At 34.0% G+C, this 17,500-nt stretch overlaps 1 protein-coding gene across 7 annotated transcripts in view; it reads left to right on the top strand.

Moving 5' to 3' along the window:
- Window positions 1–17,500, top strand: part of LOC125041695 — a 24,774-nt gene that overhangs the window by 1,184 nt on the left and 6,090 nt on the right. For 2 of the 7 annotated variants that reach the window (XR_007116321.1, XM_047636886.1), the window contains exons 1-26: window positions 581–608; window positions 815–978; window positions 1,542–1,658; window positions 2,478–2,631; window positions 2,897–3,092; window positions 3,273–3,494; window positions 4,156–4,278; window positions 4,448–4,641; window positions 4,884–5,007; window positions 5,269–5,378; window positions 5,691–5,821; window positions 8,126–8,275; window positions 8,767–8,883; window positions 9,526–9,682; window positions 9,917–10,118; window positions 10,353–10,577; window positions 11,091–11,216; window positions 11,484–11,677; window positions 12,353–12,476; window positions 12,692–12,801; window positions 14,300–14,439; window positions 15,467–15,628; window positions 16,067–16,307; window positions 16,562–16,741; window positions 17,045–17,131; window positions 17,287–17,395. Coding sequence is in view for 6 of the 7 variants with exons in the window: in XM_047636886.1 (XP_047492842.1) it covers window positions 604–608; window positions 815–978; window positions 1,542–1,658; window positions 2,478–2,631; window positions 2,897–3,092; window positions 3,273–3,494; window positions 4,156–4,278; window positions 4,448–4,641; window positions 4,884–5,007; window positions 5,269–5,378; window positions 5,691–5,821; window positions 8,126–8,275; window positions 8,767–8,883; window positions 9,526–9,682; window positions 9,917–10,118; window positions 10,353–10,577; window positions 11,091–11,216; window positions 11,484–11,677; window positions 12,353–12,476; window positions 12,692–12,801; window positions 14,300–14,439; window positions 15,467–15,628; window positions 16,067–16,307; window positions 16,562–16,741; window positions 17,045–17,131; window positions 17,287–17,395 (3,864 nt within the window). In the remaining variant the exon portion in view is untranslated. Of the gene's footprint in view, window positions 1–572; window positions 609–814; window positions 979–1,541; window positions 1,659–2,477; window positions 2,632–2,896; window positions 3,093–3,272; window positions 3,495–4,155; window positions 4,279–4,447; window positions 4,642–4,883; window positions 5,008–5,268; window positions 5,379–5,690; window positions 5,822–8,125; window positions 8,276–8,766; window positions 8,884–9,525; window positions 9,683–9,916; window positions 10,119–10,352; window positions 10,578–11,090; window positions 11,217–11,483; window positions 11,678–12,352; window positions 12,477–12,691; window positions 12,802–14,299; window positions 14,440–15,466; window positions 15,629–16,066; window positions 16,308–16,561; window positions 16,742–17,044; window positions 17,132–17,286; window positions 17,396–17,500 lie in introns of those variants that run through there. The other 5 variants (XM_047636889.1, XM_047636888.1, XM_047636891.1 and 2 more) reach the window with 4 other exon arrangements.

Below are 17,500 nucleotides of genomic sequence, written 5' to 3'. Positions count from 1 at the left end.
CTTTCGTATTTTGTTGTACTTACTTGAACTTCAAGAAATATTCTCCTTCATATATCTGCTTCTTATATGATGTCAGGAAGTTTGTATTATTTTTATTTGGTTTTATTTATTCATTATTCTTATGTATTTGTATTTATTGTAGTACTATCATCCATCTTCTAATTTCTGCATTTTCCCCTTCAACCTTAATTGCATCAATTTCCACGATTTTCAAAGGAGTTTACATGTAGTCAGTCACGTAAAGTTGAATGCTTTACTTAATATTATTGCCTCCTATATGAAAATGAATGAAGAGATGATAAAGCATTGCACTTTCTTTTGGTTTCATATTTGATGAAGTATTATCTTTTTGATCACTGAGACTGTATCTTGTATCATTGAATTGAGATCAGTTTAGTGTCATATACAGATAATTGCTATCTCTGTTGTGTAGGAGATATTGTAAAGCCTTCAGACATAAAAGGAGATAAGCTCTTTTGTTGCTGAGTACGAAATAGATAAAAATATCCGTTTATCTTTATGAGTGAGGCTGAGGTAATAAGTGAGACAACAGAGTGGATGGAGAACCTGAGTTGATTTTCTGCTGTGACTCAATAGTTATTCATGCAGTAATGATAGGATATTTTATTCTAACTAGTGGATTCATTTCTCTTAGGACATATTGCCTGTGTTGATGAAAGACTTAACATTGATATATTGTGATTTAATATTTAATTTATCAATGTGTTTAAACTTGCTACTTCACTAGTAATTTCTTGTGGTCACTCAATTCTTGATAATTTTGAAATTTAATTCATTCTGTCATTATTTCCAGACAGAAGATGGCATGCATTCCGCAGCATGTGCGTGTATGCATAATTGGTGCAGGTGTAGCGGGTCTTAGTGCTGCTCAGAAGCTTATTCAGGCTGGAGTAAAAGACATTGTTGTCCTTGAGGCTCAGGATAGAATAGGTGGAAGAGTCCACACAATAGAACATGGTAAGATATTGTTATTGTTGTTATTACTATTGTTGTCATTATTGTTATTAATTGTAGCTTGCAGATGTGCACCTCATACTTTCAGTTATTATCAACTTTTAACCCATTCATGCCAGGATAATGTCCAATGATACTGAGATGACAATTTTGTATCATTGTAGTTAAGCCTGCTCCAAATTGTCGAAGCTAAACAGTTGTTTGATTGTCTGGTTATGACTGCATTTGTTGAGGAGAAATAGCCCCTAACAAGCAGATATAAAACCTATTTTTAGTATCATTACCTAAAAATTTGTTTATGCTACAGCCAAGAGCAAGAGAGAAGGGCAATTTATATTTCCAGTGCTTCTGATTTTTTCTCAAACAGCTGACTCAGCATACACCATGACATTATTAAGTTAAAGAGAATCCTCTCTATATATTTGAAATTTATAAAGCTCTGTTTGCTGGATGAAATTTTCTGCAATACAAATTTGCCATTTTGATTGAGAAATTATCACAGGTACCCTTTTCCTGTGTCCTTACTTACAAGCTAACACAAATTTTCCTGTACCTAATAATTCAAGGTGATCATATCTTGGAGTTTGGCGCACACTGGATCCATGGAGAGGAAGGGAATGTCGTCTATGAGTGGGCCTCACAAAACAACCTTGTGGATGATGAACCCACTCTTACGCAGACAGGTACTAAGGCATCGCAATCTAGAAGAGGATTTGTTTCACTGTTCTTTTACGTTTGTTTGATCATCTATATCTGTCTTACATTCACTCTTGAGATATTTTAGATATTTTTAAGACATTATTTTCCTGAGAGTATAATGTGATTACACAAAATGAGAAAATTATTTTGAAATTGAAGAACAACAGATATATATACATACATATATATATATATATATATATATATATATATATATATATATATGTATATATATGTATATATATGTATATATTTATATATGTATTTATATATATATGTGTGTATATATACATATATATATGTATGTGTATGTATATGTATATGTATATGTATATATGTACATGTACATGTGTATGTGTATGTGTATGTGTATGTGTATGTTTATGTGTATGTGTATATGTATATGTATATGTATATGTATATTATATATATATATATATATATATATATATATATATATATATATACAACTGTATGTATATATATTTATATATATATATATATATATATATATATATTTACATATATATATATATATATATATATATATATATATATATATATATATATATATATATACATACATATATATATATATAAATATATATATATATGAAACATAGTATTTTGTAAACCAAAGTATATAAGAATTGATAATGCTTTACCATAGAAATGAAATGAGGATATATAAGAATGGTTCCCTTTACACTTATGTGTTCTTACTAATGTAATATCAAGAACTATGGGAGACTGTTTGTAGCGTAGAGCAGTAAACAAAGCTTCATTAATTGTGATATTTACAGGTATTGGTGAAACAGTATTTGTCAGAGAAAATGGAGAAGTTGTACCACCAGAGATGATCGAAGCTTTTGAAGTGGCTTTTGCAAATCTCGAGGAACAGGCAGAGAAGGACTTCCCTTCCTACCCACACTCTGTTGGGCAGTACTATAAAGAACAGTGAGTGTGGCTTACATTTACAAAGGTGTAGGACATCCATAGAATTTATAGATTTATATTTAGTATTTTTATTCTTTAATTTAAAGATAATTGTAGTATTCATTTTTTCATTTTTTCTGTGTTATTCATTTACTTATTTTTTCAGTGTTATTCATTTACTTATTTTTTCAGTGTTATTCATTTACTTATTTTTTCAGTGTTATTCATTTACTTATTTTTTCAGTGTTATTCATTTACTTATTTTTTCATTACTTCTTTTTGTAAGATTCAAGTCACTCAACCAGTGGAGTGTCATTGGAGAGGAATTGCTGAACTGGAGGGGAAATTTTCAGAACTGCATTGATGGTACTGATTCCTGGTACGATTGTTCAGCAAAAGGACATACTTGCTACAAGGAATGCCCTGGAAACATTGTGGTCAACTGGAAAAATGGATATCGATCCCTCCTGAACCACCTTAAGGTTAGCTGGTTCAGAATCTAAGTAAAGAGGATAAAAATTTCAGAGAAAAGAACTAAAGACCAAAATTACACAGGATGTGATATCAGTTCAAGACTTGTTGATATTACAGGTGATTTAACAGGTGTGAAATGTGTACTAAAGGCTTTCTAATTTCAATCTGGTATAACAACTATTTTTCAGGAGGCATTGCCCAAGTCTTGTCTTCATTTGAATTCAGCTGTAAAAACCATTGACTGGCATGGATCTTTGGCTACATCTACCAGCTGCAATTTAACATTATGGTCCGGCCAGGTAATAAGAGCAGACCATGTTGTCTTCACCCCATCTTTAGCAGTCTTGAAAGCAGTGGCTGAAGAAATGTTCAACCCTCCATTACCAATTGAGAAGTCAAGAGCCATTGAGGTATTTATATTTGTGAAAGCTAGTTGTTAAAAATTGTGTTACAAACTATCCTTTTTTTTAGTTATAGATTTAATTGTGAACAATTCAAGTTCAACTTTTGAAGTGGCTGATGGTATGTCATATGTCATAGCTCTAGCTTACAGCTAACAATACATCATAACCACTATATGTATTATAGTTGAGAAGAGAACATGTGGGCTCAGTGATATGGTTATTATCAGGTTAGGATAGGTTAGCTTAGAGAAGCTTCAGTTAAAGGGGGATAGGTAGGTTACCTACATCACAGTTGTAGGCATGCTGTACCGTAGTGCAAATTGTAAAGCTTTGGAACATTTGTGGCAGATTAATTCCATAGGTGGCCACAGTTGGTGATGAAGAGACTACAGTGGATAGTGCAGTGTCATCAGTTTTGTGCATTTTTTAACTATTTTTATATAAAGTAAATCAATACTGAAGAGTTTGATTGAATGATTGTTAGGTGACGCAATCTGGCACAGTCCTGAAATTACAGGTGTCAGAAAATCAGTGGTTTAGCTGTATACATGAATAATATGTGAATGTTTAACATGATTCACGGAGGGGTTGATAATTAGACATTAAAAGAGATATACTGAGTCAGTAATCTTTTAAGATTTGTGAATGGCATTTTATTTTTTCTCAGGGCTTAGGGATTGGCGTTGTGGACAAGATATTCATCCAGTTCCCACAGCAATGGTGGGAGACAGGTTGTGATGGTTTCAGCTTTTTATACGACCAGGAAACCCCAGAAACAATAACAAAGGAGGTACTGTACTACAGCTTCTAAAGTTTCTCAAAATTCCAAAATATAGATAATTGCACTGTGGGCTCTAGATTCACAATTTTTAGTTTCTTATAATTATGCATCAGAGACACACACAAAAGTATGCAGAATAATAGATGATACAAACCTCAAAAATATTTATTTCCTCCAGAACTGGGAGTATGGAATTTTAGGCTTCTATGAGGTGTTCAAACAACCCAACATGCTTTGTGGGTGGATCACAGGACCAGCAGCTCGTATGATGGAGCAAGTCCATGAAGAGGAAGTGATGAAGCGTTGTGTTTCCTTCCTGAGGAAACGTTTAGCATCCAAGTTCCAAATTCCGGATGCACTTTGGGGATCAAGGTTGACTGGGATAATCCAAGGATATCCTTATTTGGATGTGAAGATGCTGAAATTTGTTCATTGAAAGGATTGGATTTATAGGCAATGTAGTCTAGAAGAGGAGATTCATTTTACTTGTCTTTCAACAGTCATTGCCATAACTTGTCATTACCATTGCTGTTACTGTTACTGGTAATTAAAGGCAGTCATTACCATGGGTCATCATTTAGTATAATAAATTTTTTCACACATTTTTGTTTCAGATCAACATGGGGTCAGAATCCTTGGGTAAAAGGGTCTTACAGTTTCCGCAGCATCAAGTCTGAAGCTATGAATGTTTGGGCTGCAGACCTAGCATCCCCTTTGATTAATGCAAAGGATGTTCCTGTGAGTGTTATCAGTATTTTTTAATTTTTTTTTATTATTATTATTATTATTATTATTATTATTACTATTATATTTTACTGTCCTGTTTTTCATTTGATGATGATTATATTGAAGAAGAGAATATCTGCAGCTTAATTTTCTCCTCACTTTGCTATAAAGAGATTGTGTTTTAAGGAAAGTGAAGGTGGTATTCCATTTGGGTTTTATTTCTCATGTATTATACTAAAGAAATAGAAGGATAATATATGTGTTACTTTATAGGTCGTCTGCTTTGCGGGAGAGGCAACCCATGACTACTTTTATTCTACGGTTCATGGTGCTGTCGAAACAGGCAGGAGAGAAGCGGAAAGGTTGATCCAGTATTTGTCGAGGTAATTTTCTTTGTAGCTTCTATTCATTTGAGTGATTTTGAATGTGAAAGTATTTGTGAAAATGATTGTTTTCAGATGTCAAGTATTTATATATGTTTTTGTTACCTAAGCTTGGAGAAAGAAAAATAAGATATTAGTTATTAGCAAATATGTATGAACATCTCAATCTTTATTATGTTTTCATTATTGTTTTTTATTACTAAGGTATTTGCCTAGAGTATGGATAACAGTTACTATCAGTTTTGTAAGAAAGGCATGTGAAACAACTTTCAAACATGTTTAACAGTATTAAGGAATCCGTTGGCATTTCAGAAGTCAAGGCAATCAAGAACCAGCATTATCAGCAGCAACCTCTAGTCAGAGAAAAGACATACCTTCTACAGTACAAAACTCTGTCACAGAGAACTCATCCCAGAGTGGAGAAATAAACAGGGCAGTTAAAGGTAACTTTTTTTTTTTTTTTTCCTTTTTTCCTTTTTGCTAAAATGTTTATGGTGCTTTTGATATAGTTTCAGACAGAATTGTAGGTATGAAATGTATGTCAGTTGTACCAAATAAGTGAGGACTGCTTATCTGCTTATTAGACTACATATGCACATTCCCTTTCAGCTGATCCATCTAGTAGATTGTGAGCTTTGGTGGAAAAAGCATTTTCACATGAAAACTTCCTATATGGTTTCTTGCAGGGACACATCTAAATATAATTAACAAAAACAGTGCTAAGCTCTGTCGATCTTTAATCTAGATACATGTAATTAGATCATTAAACTTTGTTATAGTATATATTAACTGGGGAATAAGCCTTATATACACCCTTAGGTTGGGTCTGTGTGCTTACCTATATATATGTTCATCACTCTTACAGGTGCAATATTTTGTTTATAACTTAGCTTTTCCTAAATCCTATTAAATTACTAATACACATGTTAATTCTTTGCTATTGGCTTTGGTATTTATGCAGAAGCATAAGTAGGTGATTGTAGTATTTAAATGGAGGTTGTGAATATTTATGTTTAGATAAGTTTATTGGAGCCTTTGTGAAGTCATTTTAATTGTAATTTGCCATTCATTGTCTAACTTTGTGTATGTTTTTTGTGTGTATATAAAGATTGGACTCACAATTAAAGTGACAAATTATATTGTGTTTGACTCTTTGTCCAGATGCATTTGCTTCATCAACCATTTGTACTGTTAAGGTACTAATTTAGCAAAATTTATACAGATTCTATGTCAAACTGAAAGTTAGTGAGTTATATACATCGTCATTATCATCATCCCAATGCTCCTCCTGCTACTCATACTTTTACTCCTCTTCCTCCTCCTCCCCCTCCTCCTCCTCCTCCTCCTCCTCCTCCTCCTCCTCCTCCTCCTCCTCCTCCTCCTCCTCCTCCTCCTCGTCCTCTTCCTCCTCCTCCTCATTCTCAATATCATCATCATTAATCATTATCATTATTTCTATTCCCATTCTTCTTCTCCTCCTCCTCCTCCTCCTCCTCCTCCTCCTCCTCCTCCTCCTCCTCCTCCTCCTCCTCCTCCTCCTCCTCCTTATCATCATCACCATAATCATCATCACCATCATCATCCTTATCATCATCATCATCATCATCATCATCATCATCATCATCATCATCATCATCATCATCATCATCCCTATCCCTATCCCTTTCCCCATCCCCACTTCAACTCTCTCCTTATCAGTATATCACCATCAACACTACCAGTGTCATTATCACTGTCATCATCATAATGAGATATTCTTGATATGTTCTTCCAAAACAAGGCAGGAAATATATTGGGAACTTTCACAGGTAAGAAGGAATAGATTAAAGGAACAAGGACTTCAAAACACACGATTACTCACGAGAACTATACAGTAATAGAGCTGATCTCCAGACACAAAATTGTTTTCAGTTAAGAGAAAAAAATTACATAATTGGTAATATCAAGTTAAGCATATGGAGACAAAGATAGATAGGTTGCAGAACAGGTGGTTATTGACCCATTGGCTACAGTTGACATGCTATCGTGCTGTGATAAATAACCACAGGTGTCTTGAGCTTTGTCCTGATCGCTGGGATGAAGTCTGGCAGGCATGGCAGAAATCCAATTGATTGTCCTGGTGTGGAGTGACACACTAATGTACACCTATCTTCACCAGTCTTTATGGAAAAAAATAATTAGTTATTATTAGATGAAGACTGGGCTCAGTTAGAACTAGGAAGTTTTATAGTGTCACCTGAAAATGGGTTATTTTATATTACTTTTTAATTATTGCATATATGCAACATTACATTTAAATGGTTATCTTATATATGAAAGGGGTATGTGTTTGGAAAGTCAATTAAACAAAATTATTGTGAAATGGAAGAAAGTAGATTGTATAACAAAGAGGATTAGAATCTAGAAATGAAAATTTCTGATTCTAAGGTATGGCCAAGTTTATTATTAATATTTTATGTTATTCCCATTTTATGACAAGAATAGGAATAATCTAACATAGTATAATCTAACATAATATGTAGGACTTGTCATGCCAAAATAAATATCTTTCATGATTAAAATTTTGGGGGCTTAAAATAAAAATAAAAACTAGAATGCAAAATAATGTATTAAATTATAGAATAATACTGATATAATACATTATTGTTTGAATCATTAGATAAAAAAAAATATTCTGAAAGTTAAATCAAAGTAATTCACAATAACATCAGCAGAATTTCTAGAAACAAGATGCCTTCCTCTTGCAGATGTTCCAGTGCACGTGAAAGTGTGCATAGTAGGTGGAGGAGCAGCTGGACTTGCAGTGGCTCAGAGACTCGCAGAGGCAGGAGAGAAAAGTCTTCTGGTACTCGAAGCCCAGGGAGAGCTAGGGGGAAGGATACATACATTCAGACACGGTTTGTATCTGTTACATGTTCTTCCTTACTGTATATTAAGACGAGGACAGTTAATATCTGTTGAGGCTTTTGTTGTGTTTGCATTTCTTTAAGTTATTGAAGGAAGAATGATCTGGGTCATGATGTGCGTATTTTTATGATTTCTTCTACAATGATTATTGGTAAGTAGATGCCAGGATTATGTTTAATGATAGGACAGTCTTTGAACCAATTGGTGGTTGCAGTTGATATGCTGTCATGTTATGGTAATGCCTCATCATGTCGTAAGTCTATGTCCCAATCTGGATGAGGTCAAGTTGTTCCTACCATGAACCAGAATATTGTCCAGGTACAAATTCAGGCTCACTAATGTACAGCTGTCTTTGACTGCCTGTACAAGAAATTAGGTTACAAAACAATTAGAAAATACTAATTACTCAAATATTGGGTTATCATGGTAAATATTGCTTGTCATGCTAATTATCTTCCTATTTTGATTTAAAAAATTTCAGGAGATCATTTGATTGAGTTGGGAGCCCATTGGATGCATGGAGAGGAGAGGAATGTTGTTGCACATATTGCAAAATCCATTAATGAAGCTGATAAGACTGTAACACTTACACAGACAGGTAAGCATTTTATCATATTTCATTATTGTGAGGATTAACACAATACAGAATGATGATGTTGTACAAAATATTTTGACAACTTGTTTTAGAATACTCCCACCACTGTATTGCATAGAACTGTAAAAATCATTATCAGTGTCATCCATAACCCAACCACCATGGATTTATGTTCTGTCCCCTGTAGTATTTTGTGAATTTTGTTACATACCAATGGCTCCACATGTGCTCAGCCAGCAAGGAGTCTGATTTCCCCATTCCTTGAATTGGTGGGAATTTTTTTTTCTTTTTAATACATTTGATATTAATAGTTTTATCATTGTTATTTGTGTTGTGATCTGTAAATTTTTATATAACTCTCGGTAACATTTAAGATGCTGAAATAATACAAAAAACCCTTTCAAAAAGTCAAAGAAGAGGTGAGATTGGTAGGACTAATTACTGACACCTTGGTTATTAAGCACTTGTAGAGCCATCTATTTGTAAATACAATAAATAAACTTATATTACAGTGGACATGGCATATATTCTTGTCATCCATGCCAATTGGATTAATCATCCCCACATCACATCTTTTCTAAGGAGAAGGCTCTTTTATGTCCTCCTCACTAGCAGATATAACCACAGCATCTTTATTCACCTCAGGCCTGGGTGACAATCGCGTGTTCATGAAAGAGGGAGGGAAAGTCGTTGATCCTGCCATTTGGAAAGCCTGTCTGAATGCCTTGATCAAGATTGAGAAAGAGAGTAAAGATGCCCTTAGGAGGTACCAAGGTTCCTTTGGTGATTTTCTGTATGAGCAGTAAGTGCAGTCAGAGAATTTTTCATTTTTTGATAGTAGTGTTTAACTATGTAATTTTGTCTTTTCATTTTTTTTTCTGTGAATTGCAAATAAGCTATTGAATTCTTTCTGTATCTCTGTGGTTTTAATAGGGTAGAATCTTAGTGTGAAAACATGATTATAAAAAAAAAAAAAAAAAAAAAAAAAAAAGCATGCTGAATCATGATGATTGAAAGAAATAACAATCCCAAACAGATTTCAGAAAGTGAATAAGTGGGGTGAACTTGGCTATGACATCCTAGCCACTTTTGAGAAATATCAGAACTTCCACAATGCCTGTGACTCGTTGGACCAGCTGGGTGCCCGGGGATTTCTGGAATACAAAGGGGAAGAAGACCCTGGGAACCCCTTCCTTAACTGGAAAAAGGGATTCTCTACTTTAATTGATTTTCTGAGAGTAAGCATAAAAGCATTTTTCTTTACTGGTTATTTATTTATTGATGAATGATTTGGTTCGCAGGATCACTTATTTTTATTTTGTTTATTTGGTAGGTCTTCTAACCAGGCAAAGCTTTGGGTCAGGTTTTATAGGACTTTTGTTGGTTTGTCATCAGAATGAGATGGTTTCAGAATTGCTCACAATAATGGTTTCCATTAATGCTAGAAATTCTGATGGAGATTTTCCTTTCAGGAAAAAGTGCCAACAAGCAAGATTTGGACCAACTCTCCTGTTGTAAGTGTGGAGTGGGGCACTGTCACACCATCATCTCCAAGCTGTTGCAGAATTAGGTTGGCATCTGGACGTATCATTGAAGCTGACCATGTGGTGTACACTCCATCCTTGGGTGTGTTGAAAGCAACACATCTTCAGACATTTACACCTCAGTTACCAATGAAGAAAGCTCAGGCAATTGAAGTAGGTTTTGAGTATTATTGATTTTTTCTCTCCATTTTTTCTTCTTCTTCTCCTTCTTCTTCTTCTTCTTCTGTTACTTGTTCTGCTTCTTCTTCTTCTTCTTCTTCTTCTTCTTCTTCTTCTTCTTCTGTTTCTTGTTCTGCTTCTTCTTCTTCTTCTTCTTTTCTGTTTCTTGTTCTGCTTCTTCTTCTTTTTCATCATCTGTTTCTTGTTCTGCTTCTTCTTCTTCTTCTTCTTCTTCTTCTTCTTCCTCTTCCTTCTTCTTCTTTTCCTTCTCCTTTTTTTCTTTCATCTCCTCCGTGTGGTTGATTAAGAATATGATTTTGATATTCAGATGATTAAGATTAAAAGTATTCCTTACCATTAATAGGTTTGATAACCATGCCATTAAGAGGTTCAGATCTTGAAAGATATTTGCATTTTCCCATTATTATTCTGTTTATAGAATGATTAATGTGTCTGATTGATTTACATATGAATTTGATATGACGGAATTAATTCATAATATTACAGGGTCTCTGCCTAGGGTTAGTTAACAAGATCTTCATAGAATTCCCATACCGCTGGTGGCCAAGTGACTGCGATGGATTTACACTTGTTCCTGACATTGATATTCGGAGGACACCCATAACCCCAGAGGTAAGAGAACAAGGAAGACCCTCCTTATGATGAATGCATTTATATAGATGTTTATGGAGTGATGGAAAAGGGGTCTTGGGAGATTATCTTCTGCACATTTGAAGAATAAGATTTATTTTAAGTGACTGATTATGAGATCAGGATGAGACTATGCTAAAAAGAAAACTAAATTAGTCTGCCTGAATCATTGGAGGAATAGTTATTATTGTTCATGATATGCATATAAAAAAGGTAAAATTTGTCTTGACATCTTTTCTTTTCCCACAGAATTGGCACGAGCATCTCATGGGATTCTACAGTACTCACCGACAGCCAAGAATGATGTGCATTTGGGTTGGGGGAGAATGTGCACGTGCCATGGAGGTTTTACCTGAAGAGACTGTTGCTAAAAGATGCATTTCTGTTCTACGAAAATACCTTGGGAGGACATACACTGTCCCTGATCCAATATTTTGTAAAAGGTGTTTTTTCTTTTGTTTTGTTTCTTTCCTTTTCTTTTTTTCTTTCATTAATTTATTTTGTGCATATTGTCCTTTAGAAAGTAAGTGTGAATGAAGATAACACATTTGTAGATTTTGTGTGAAACGAGACAAAAAAAAAAAAAAATAACGGTACAATATTATTTTGTTTTCATTAATATAGATACAAAGATTATTAATTTTGTGGCTTCAGAGTAGTGCTTATCTTAACCTAAAACTGCCAAGCATGTATGTACATGCCATGCCCACTGTACTAACTACTAAGTCACCAATGAGCCAATTACAAGTACTGCCTATCTCACCTGTTTACCCTTTTCCTTGATTTTTAAAAATATTTTCTGGTATTTTATATTTCTGATATAAATACCAGTAACAATATAGTAATTAGATAGTCTGTAATGATAATAACACCATCGATATTGATAGCATTTGTAAACAAAACTTTTTTCCTGCAAACTTTAGGAAAGGTGAAATCTGGTGAAGTTACAAGGTCTACTAATTGACTCCTTTGTGGCTAAACACTTGCTGAACCATCTATGTGCAGAGACGTTTCACAAAATAGTAGTATAATGAACACAACATTTTCCCAGTAACATTGGGTTAAAGAAGAAAAAACATATGAATGATATACATTTACAAAATTAAAACTACTTTCAGGAGTAAATGGGGAAGTAACAAATGGACTCGTGGATCCTACAGCTTTAGAAGTATCAAGACTGACAGCATGAACGTATGGGCAGAGGACCTGTCTGAACCTGTGACCAATATTCATGGCAAACCTGTAAGCAAATATATATTGTTATTCAATTCGGCATTTATACAAGGAAAGGAAATAAGGAAAGAGAAACTTGCTTTATTACTATTATTATTTATGTTATTCTTATTATCATTGTTATTTTTATTATGACCACCAATATAAGTATTACATAATCATTATTCCTTCCATTAGTAAAAAAAGAACAAGTATTTTTCATTAGTGAATGTTTTACGTCTCAGCTGCTGTGTTTTGCGGGAGAAGCCACGAGCTCTGAATTCTTCTCTACAGTCCACGGTGCTGTTGAAAGTGGATGGCGTGAAGCTGAAAGAATCTTAAGATACATCAACAGGTAAGAGATGTTTTAAAACATGTTATATTTTTCTTTTTATCTGATTTAATTTCATGTAAGAGAGTTAGCTTTTTGAATATTGCAGAAATATGATTGTGTTTGATGTATTACCAGTATATCCTATAGGAGTATTGATTTAGAAAATTTTCAAATTTCACCTAAAGGTGCTATGCATTGATATTTTATTATAAGTTTTCAGTGTTAAACACAGGTAATTCTCCTCTGTCTTATACAAATATTTGTCAGATTTATGATCAGTTGATGAAGCTAAGTATTTATTTCAGACTTTGCATCCTATTATAACTCAACCTGGAATTTAGTAATAGTAATGCTCTAAGGTCGTTGTTCTTTCTAGAGGGAAAGTGTATCTGTATATAATCTTCTATGTTAAACCTGATATTCTTAGTGGCATAAAATATTTGGATTTCTCTTCCCCATAGGTAATACTCTAGGGTAATGGGCATACCTGTATTCTGCAAGAGAAAACAAGCTTAGATTTTTTTATTATGACAAGACCATAATGTTAACATTTCTGTACTTGTTCCACCTTTTTTGTTGTATTTTTTTTAAACATTAAGAGAATCTTTAATATGAAATTCAAGGTTCAGTTTTGTGTGGTAAAGGACCTCAGGCTTTTGATACTAATATTTCTTATAAAAATGCCTATAATTGCATTTACATTGAATGATATGTCTATGATAGGTTTTTAGTGTTTATAAATCCAGTATGGTCTTTCATAATTTTCAAAATTTTATGGTTTGTTGTATTTTGGCTATGGTGTTGTTTGTTATATAAAGATATACTTATTTATATCTAACATACCCTGCAAGATCCATAGCATGCAGGAGGAAAAATCTTTGTTCAGCTATAATTCCCTGTGAGACCATTTGACTGAATGGGAATTAAAACTCCAACTTGGTATTTTAGTTACTCTGTGGTGTATGCCAAAGCTTCAGTGCCTTTTATTAAATGTTTTATTACATTACTGGGTATGTTGTATTTTATTTTCAATGCTACTATTAGGCTATCCACATTACCAGGGAAACACGAAACCTATCTTCATACTAAGATGCATTATTGTTGACCTTATATTTGAATTTATCCATGGATTTTAGCTTTGTTCTTATACTGCATTGATATCACTGGCATTTCTTTACTACAGAAATTCCTGAAGACACTCCTTAACAGAGCTATTTTTATGTATACTGCAACCATGCATACATTCACACACAAACATGTACATGCACTTACACCCATGGGTGCATATACACCTACATATGCACCCATGCATCCACATACATGCATTTATGTGTGCACTTACACACACACACACACACACACACACACACACACACACACACACACACACACACACACACACACACACACACACACACACACACACACACACACACACACACACACACACACACAAAAATGAGAATAGAGAATCATGCACACACTTCATTAATACAACAACCTGTTCTTTCTTCCATAGCATGCCCTCTAACCCTTCAGGCAGACAGACGACAACAAGGGAAAAGTACAGTGTCATCATAGTGGGATGTGGAGCCTCTGGCATTGGGGCTGCAAGAGAGCTAACTGCCAAAGGAATTCAATCTGTTCTCATTCTGGAAGGTACGAGCAGTGTCTAATGAGTTTTTATTTCATAGTTTATTTTTTATATTATTACAGTTCTTATCATTATTACTACTAATAATGCTGCTTCTACTATTACTGCTATTACTATTACTGCTACTACTATTACTGCTACTACTATTACTGCTACTACTATTACTGCTGCTACTATTACTGCTACTACTACTACTACTACTACTACTACTACTACTACTACTACTACTACTACTATTACTACTACTACTGCTACAGACTACTAATTACTAACTCCTAACTACTACTACTGCTACTGCTTTTATTACTACTACTACTACTACTTCTACTACTTCTACTACTTCTACTACTTCTACTACTTCTACTAATACTACTAATATTGCTACTACTACTTCTACTGCTTTTACTACTACTACTACTTCTACTACTACTATTCCTATTCCTACTACTACTACTACTACTATAACTACTGCTGCTGCTGCTGCCGCTGCTACTGCTACTGCTACTGCTACTGCTACTGCTACTGCTACTACTACTACTACCACTACTACTACTACTACTACTACTATTGCTACTACTACTATTACTACCACTACTATTACTACTATTACTACTTCTATTAATACTACTAATATTGCTAATACTACTACTACTACTATTACTTCTACTACTAATAGTGCTATAGTTGATATTATAATTGATATTGTTGTCATCGTTATTACAGTTATTGTTGCTGTTTTTTTTATTTTGTCATAGTTATTGTTGATTTTATTATTGTTATTGTTAATAGTAATACTAATATAATCATCATCATCATATTTGTTATCATTATCATTATTATTATAATTATTTTCATTATCATTATTATTATAATTATTTTCATTATGATTATTGGTACCATCATTATTATAGTCATCATTATTGCCATGATGACTGTTATTATTGTAATCATCATTATTTTTGCAATTATTTTAATACATGTCCTCATTATTACCTGCAATCTTTTTATCATCAACACCCAAACAATTTACAGCCAATGATCGCGTTGGTGGAAGAGTCAACACCATCCGAACCCCCCCACAAGGTGTAGTCGATCTTGGAGCCCAGTGGATACACGGGGAGGAAGGAAACGTCATCTACCAGTATGCAAAGCCAAGAGGACTTATACATCACAAACTGTCAGTTGATGGGAAAGGTGAGAAATGAATACTTTTAGTTTTGTTGGCTGGTTGTGGTTGTTCCCTTTTGTTAGGGCGGATGAGTGTTCCTTTGTAGAAAATTGGGATTCCATGTTAGGATGAATTAAGGTATGACTGAACTGATTTTTGGTTGTTTTTCTCATTTTGTAGTAAGTGTATCTTTTACTTTGAACTCTGTAGGAATTTCATGTTAACTATAATAACCCTGTCATAGCAGATCACTACATTTTATAGCAAAAGAAATTTAAGGATATGTTTAAGTCGGATTATCTGAGGCATCTTTGGAAACATTTCTCATTTTCAAGGCTCCTAAAATTGTTCTTCTATAGTAAAAAAGATTTAAGTGCTTACATAATTTCACATTTCTTTAATACATAGACATATTACAAAGCTCAGAGAAGGATCATATCACTTCAGAGCTCTTCACAACACAGGTGAATTTTACATGGAGAGTGGAAAGCTGATACCAGAAGATATAGTGAAAGAGGTGGTGGATCTGCTCGATGAAGCTGACAGTGATTGTCAAGAGTTTGCCCACAAGGGAATAGCGGCTCCACCTGAGCTGTCAGTTGGGAGGGTTTTCAGGGAGAAGTTCCTGCAGTACATGAATGACTCAGAAACGGAACATCCAGATCGAAGGAAACTGAAGGAGGCTATGTATCATTGGGTCCTAAGGTGGGTAACTTTATTGCTGTTTAGTTTTTGTTGTTGCAATCAAGCAGCAAGAGAGAAATTATCTTTATTTAACATTTTATTATCTTAATAGATTATAGATTAATAGATTATTTATAAAGGGATGTTATTTGTGTTCACTGCATCTGTTATCCTATATACTTCCTGAATTATGAATATTTCAACTTTCACATTGCAAAGCAGTCACAAGTAGAGGAAATTAGGTGGATTTACTTAAAGAATCTTTTGCTTATCAGGTGGCAAAGGATAGATAATTCTTGTAACTCAATAAAAGAATTGTCGGCAAACTGTTGGGGCAATTACATTTTCTGTGATGGGAATGAGAACATGAACCCCAAGGCTGGATACATTTCTGTTCTCGGTTCCATTTTAGAAAAGTCAAGAGCTAATTTACGTCTGAACTCGGAAGTTTCCAGGTGAGCATTTTTTTCTTTAGTTTTAGTTTTTGCTTGTATCAATTTTTTTAGTATTCATAGTTCAAAGGTTAATCTAAAATCTAGCAAGAATTTTATCAGTATAGAAAATGTGTTATTTTTCTACATTCTTAATGATTTCCATTTGCACTAATGATGCAGATATTTACAGACATTTCCTTGACCAACGGTTACAAGATGTGGAAACATTTTAACTGTTTAGACATAAAAATTTAGTATGTGTGTTTGCATTCTGTGATGTCAAAAAGAAAGGAAAAGAAAAAAAAACATTTGTTGTCTTTCCAGCATAAATTATGCAACAGAGGTTGTAGTTAAGAATGGTTCTCTCATTCGTCCTGATGGCTGCACATTGCCTGTGATTGTGAAATGCAGGTAAGTATCCTTCTGGTTTTTATGTTGATTCCTATTTCCGAAAAAGAAAAAGATTCCTTTTCTGTTCTGAAGGCATTTTGGGCATTTTGGTGATACCAGTTGTAATGAACAAATATTTACTGTAAGTGGTGGTCAACCTTTGATTATCATTTCAGAGATGGCAAAGAGTTTGAGGCAGAGCACGTCATGGTGACGCCATCAATAGGCTACCTGAAAGCCCACCCTAATCTCTTCTCACCTCCTCTTCCTCAGGGATTGCAGAAAGTAAGAAGGGGTAGTAGTCTATTTTATCTTCTGCGAAATGGAAACTCCATGATTTAACCCAATGCCACCGGGGAAAATGCTGTGCTAATTTTTTATGTTTTTTTG

This window comes from Penaeus chinensis, chromosome 31, assembly GCF_019202785.1.
Source record: "Penaeus chinensis breed Huanghai No. 1 chromosome 31, ASM1920278v2, whole genome shotgun sequence".
Taxonomy (NCBI): Eukaryota; Metazoa; Arthropoda; class Malacostraca; order Decapoda; family Penaeidae; genus Penaeus; species Penaeus chinensis.
The sequence above is the reverse complement of the archived record's forward strand: the minus strand, read 5'-3'. Positions and strand labels throughout refer to the sequence as shown.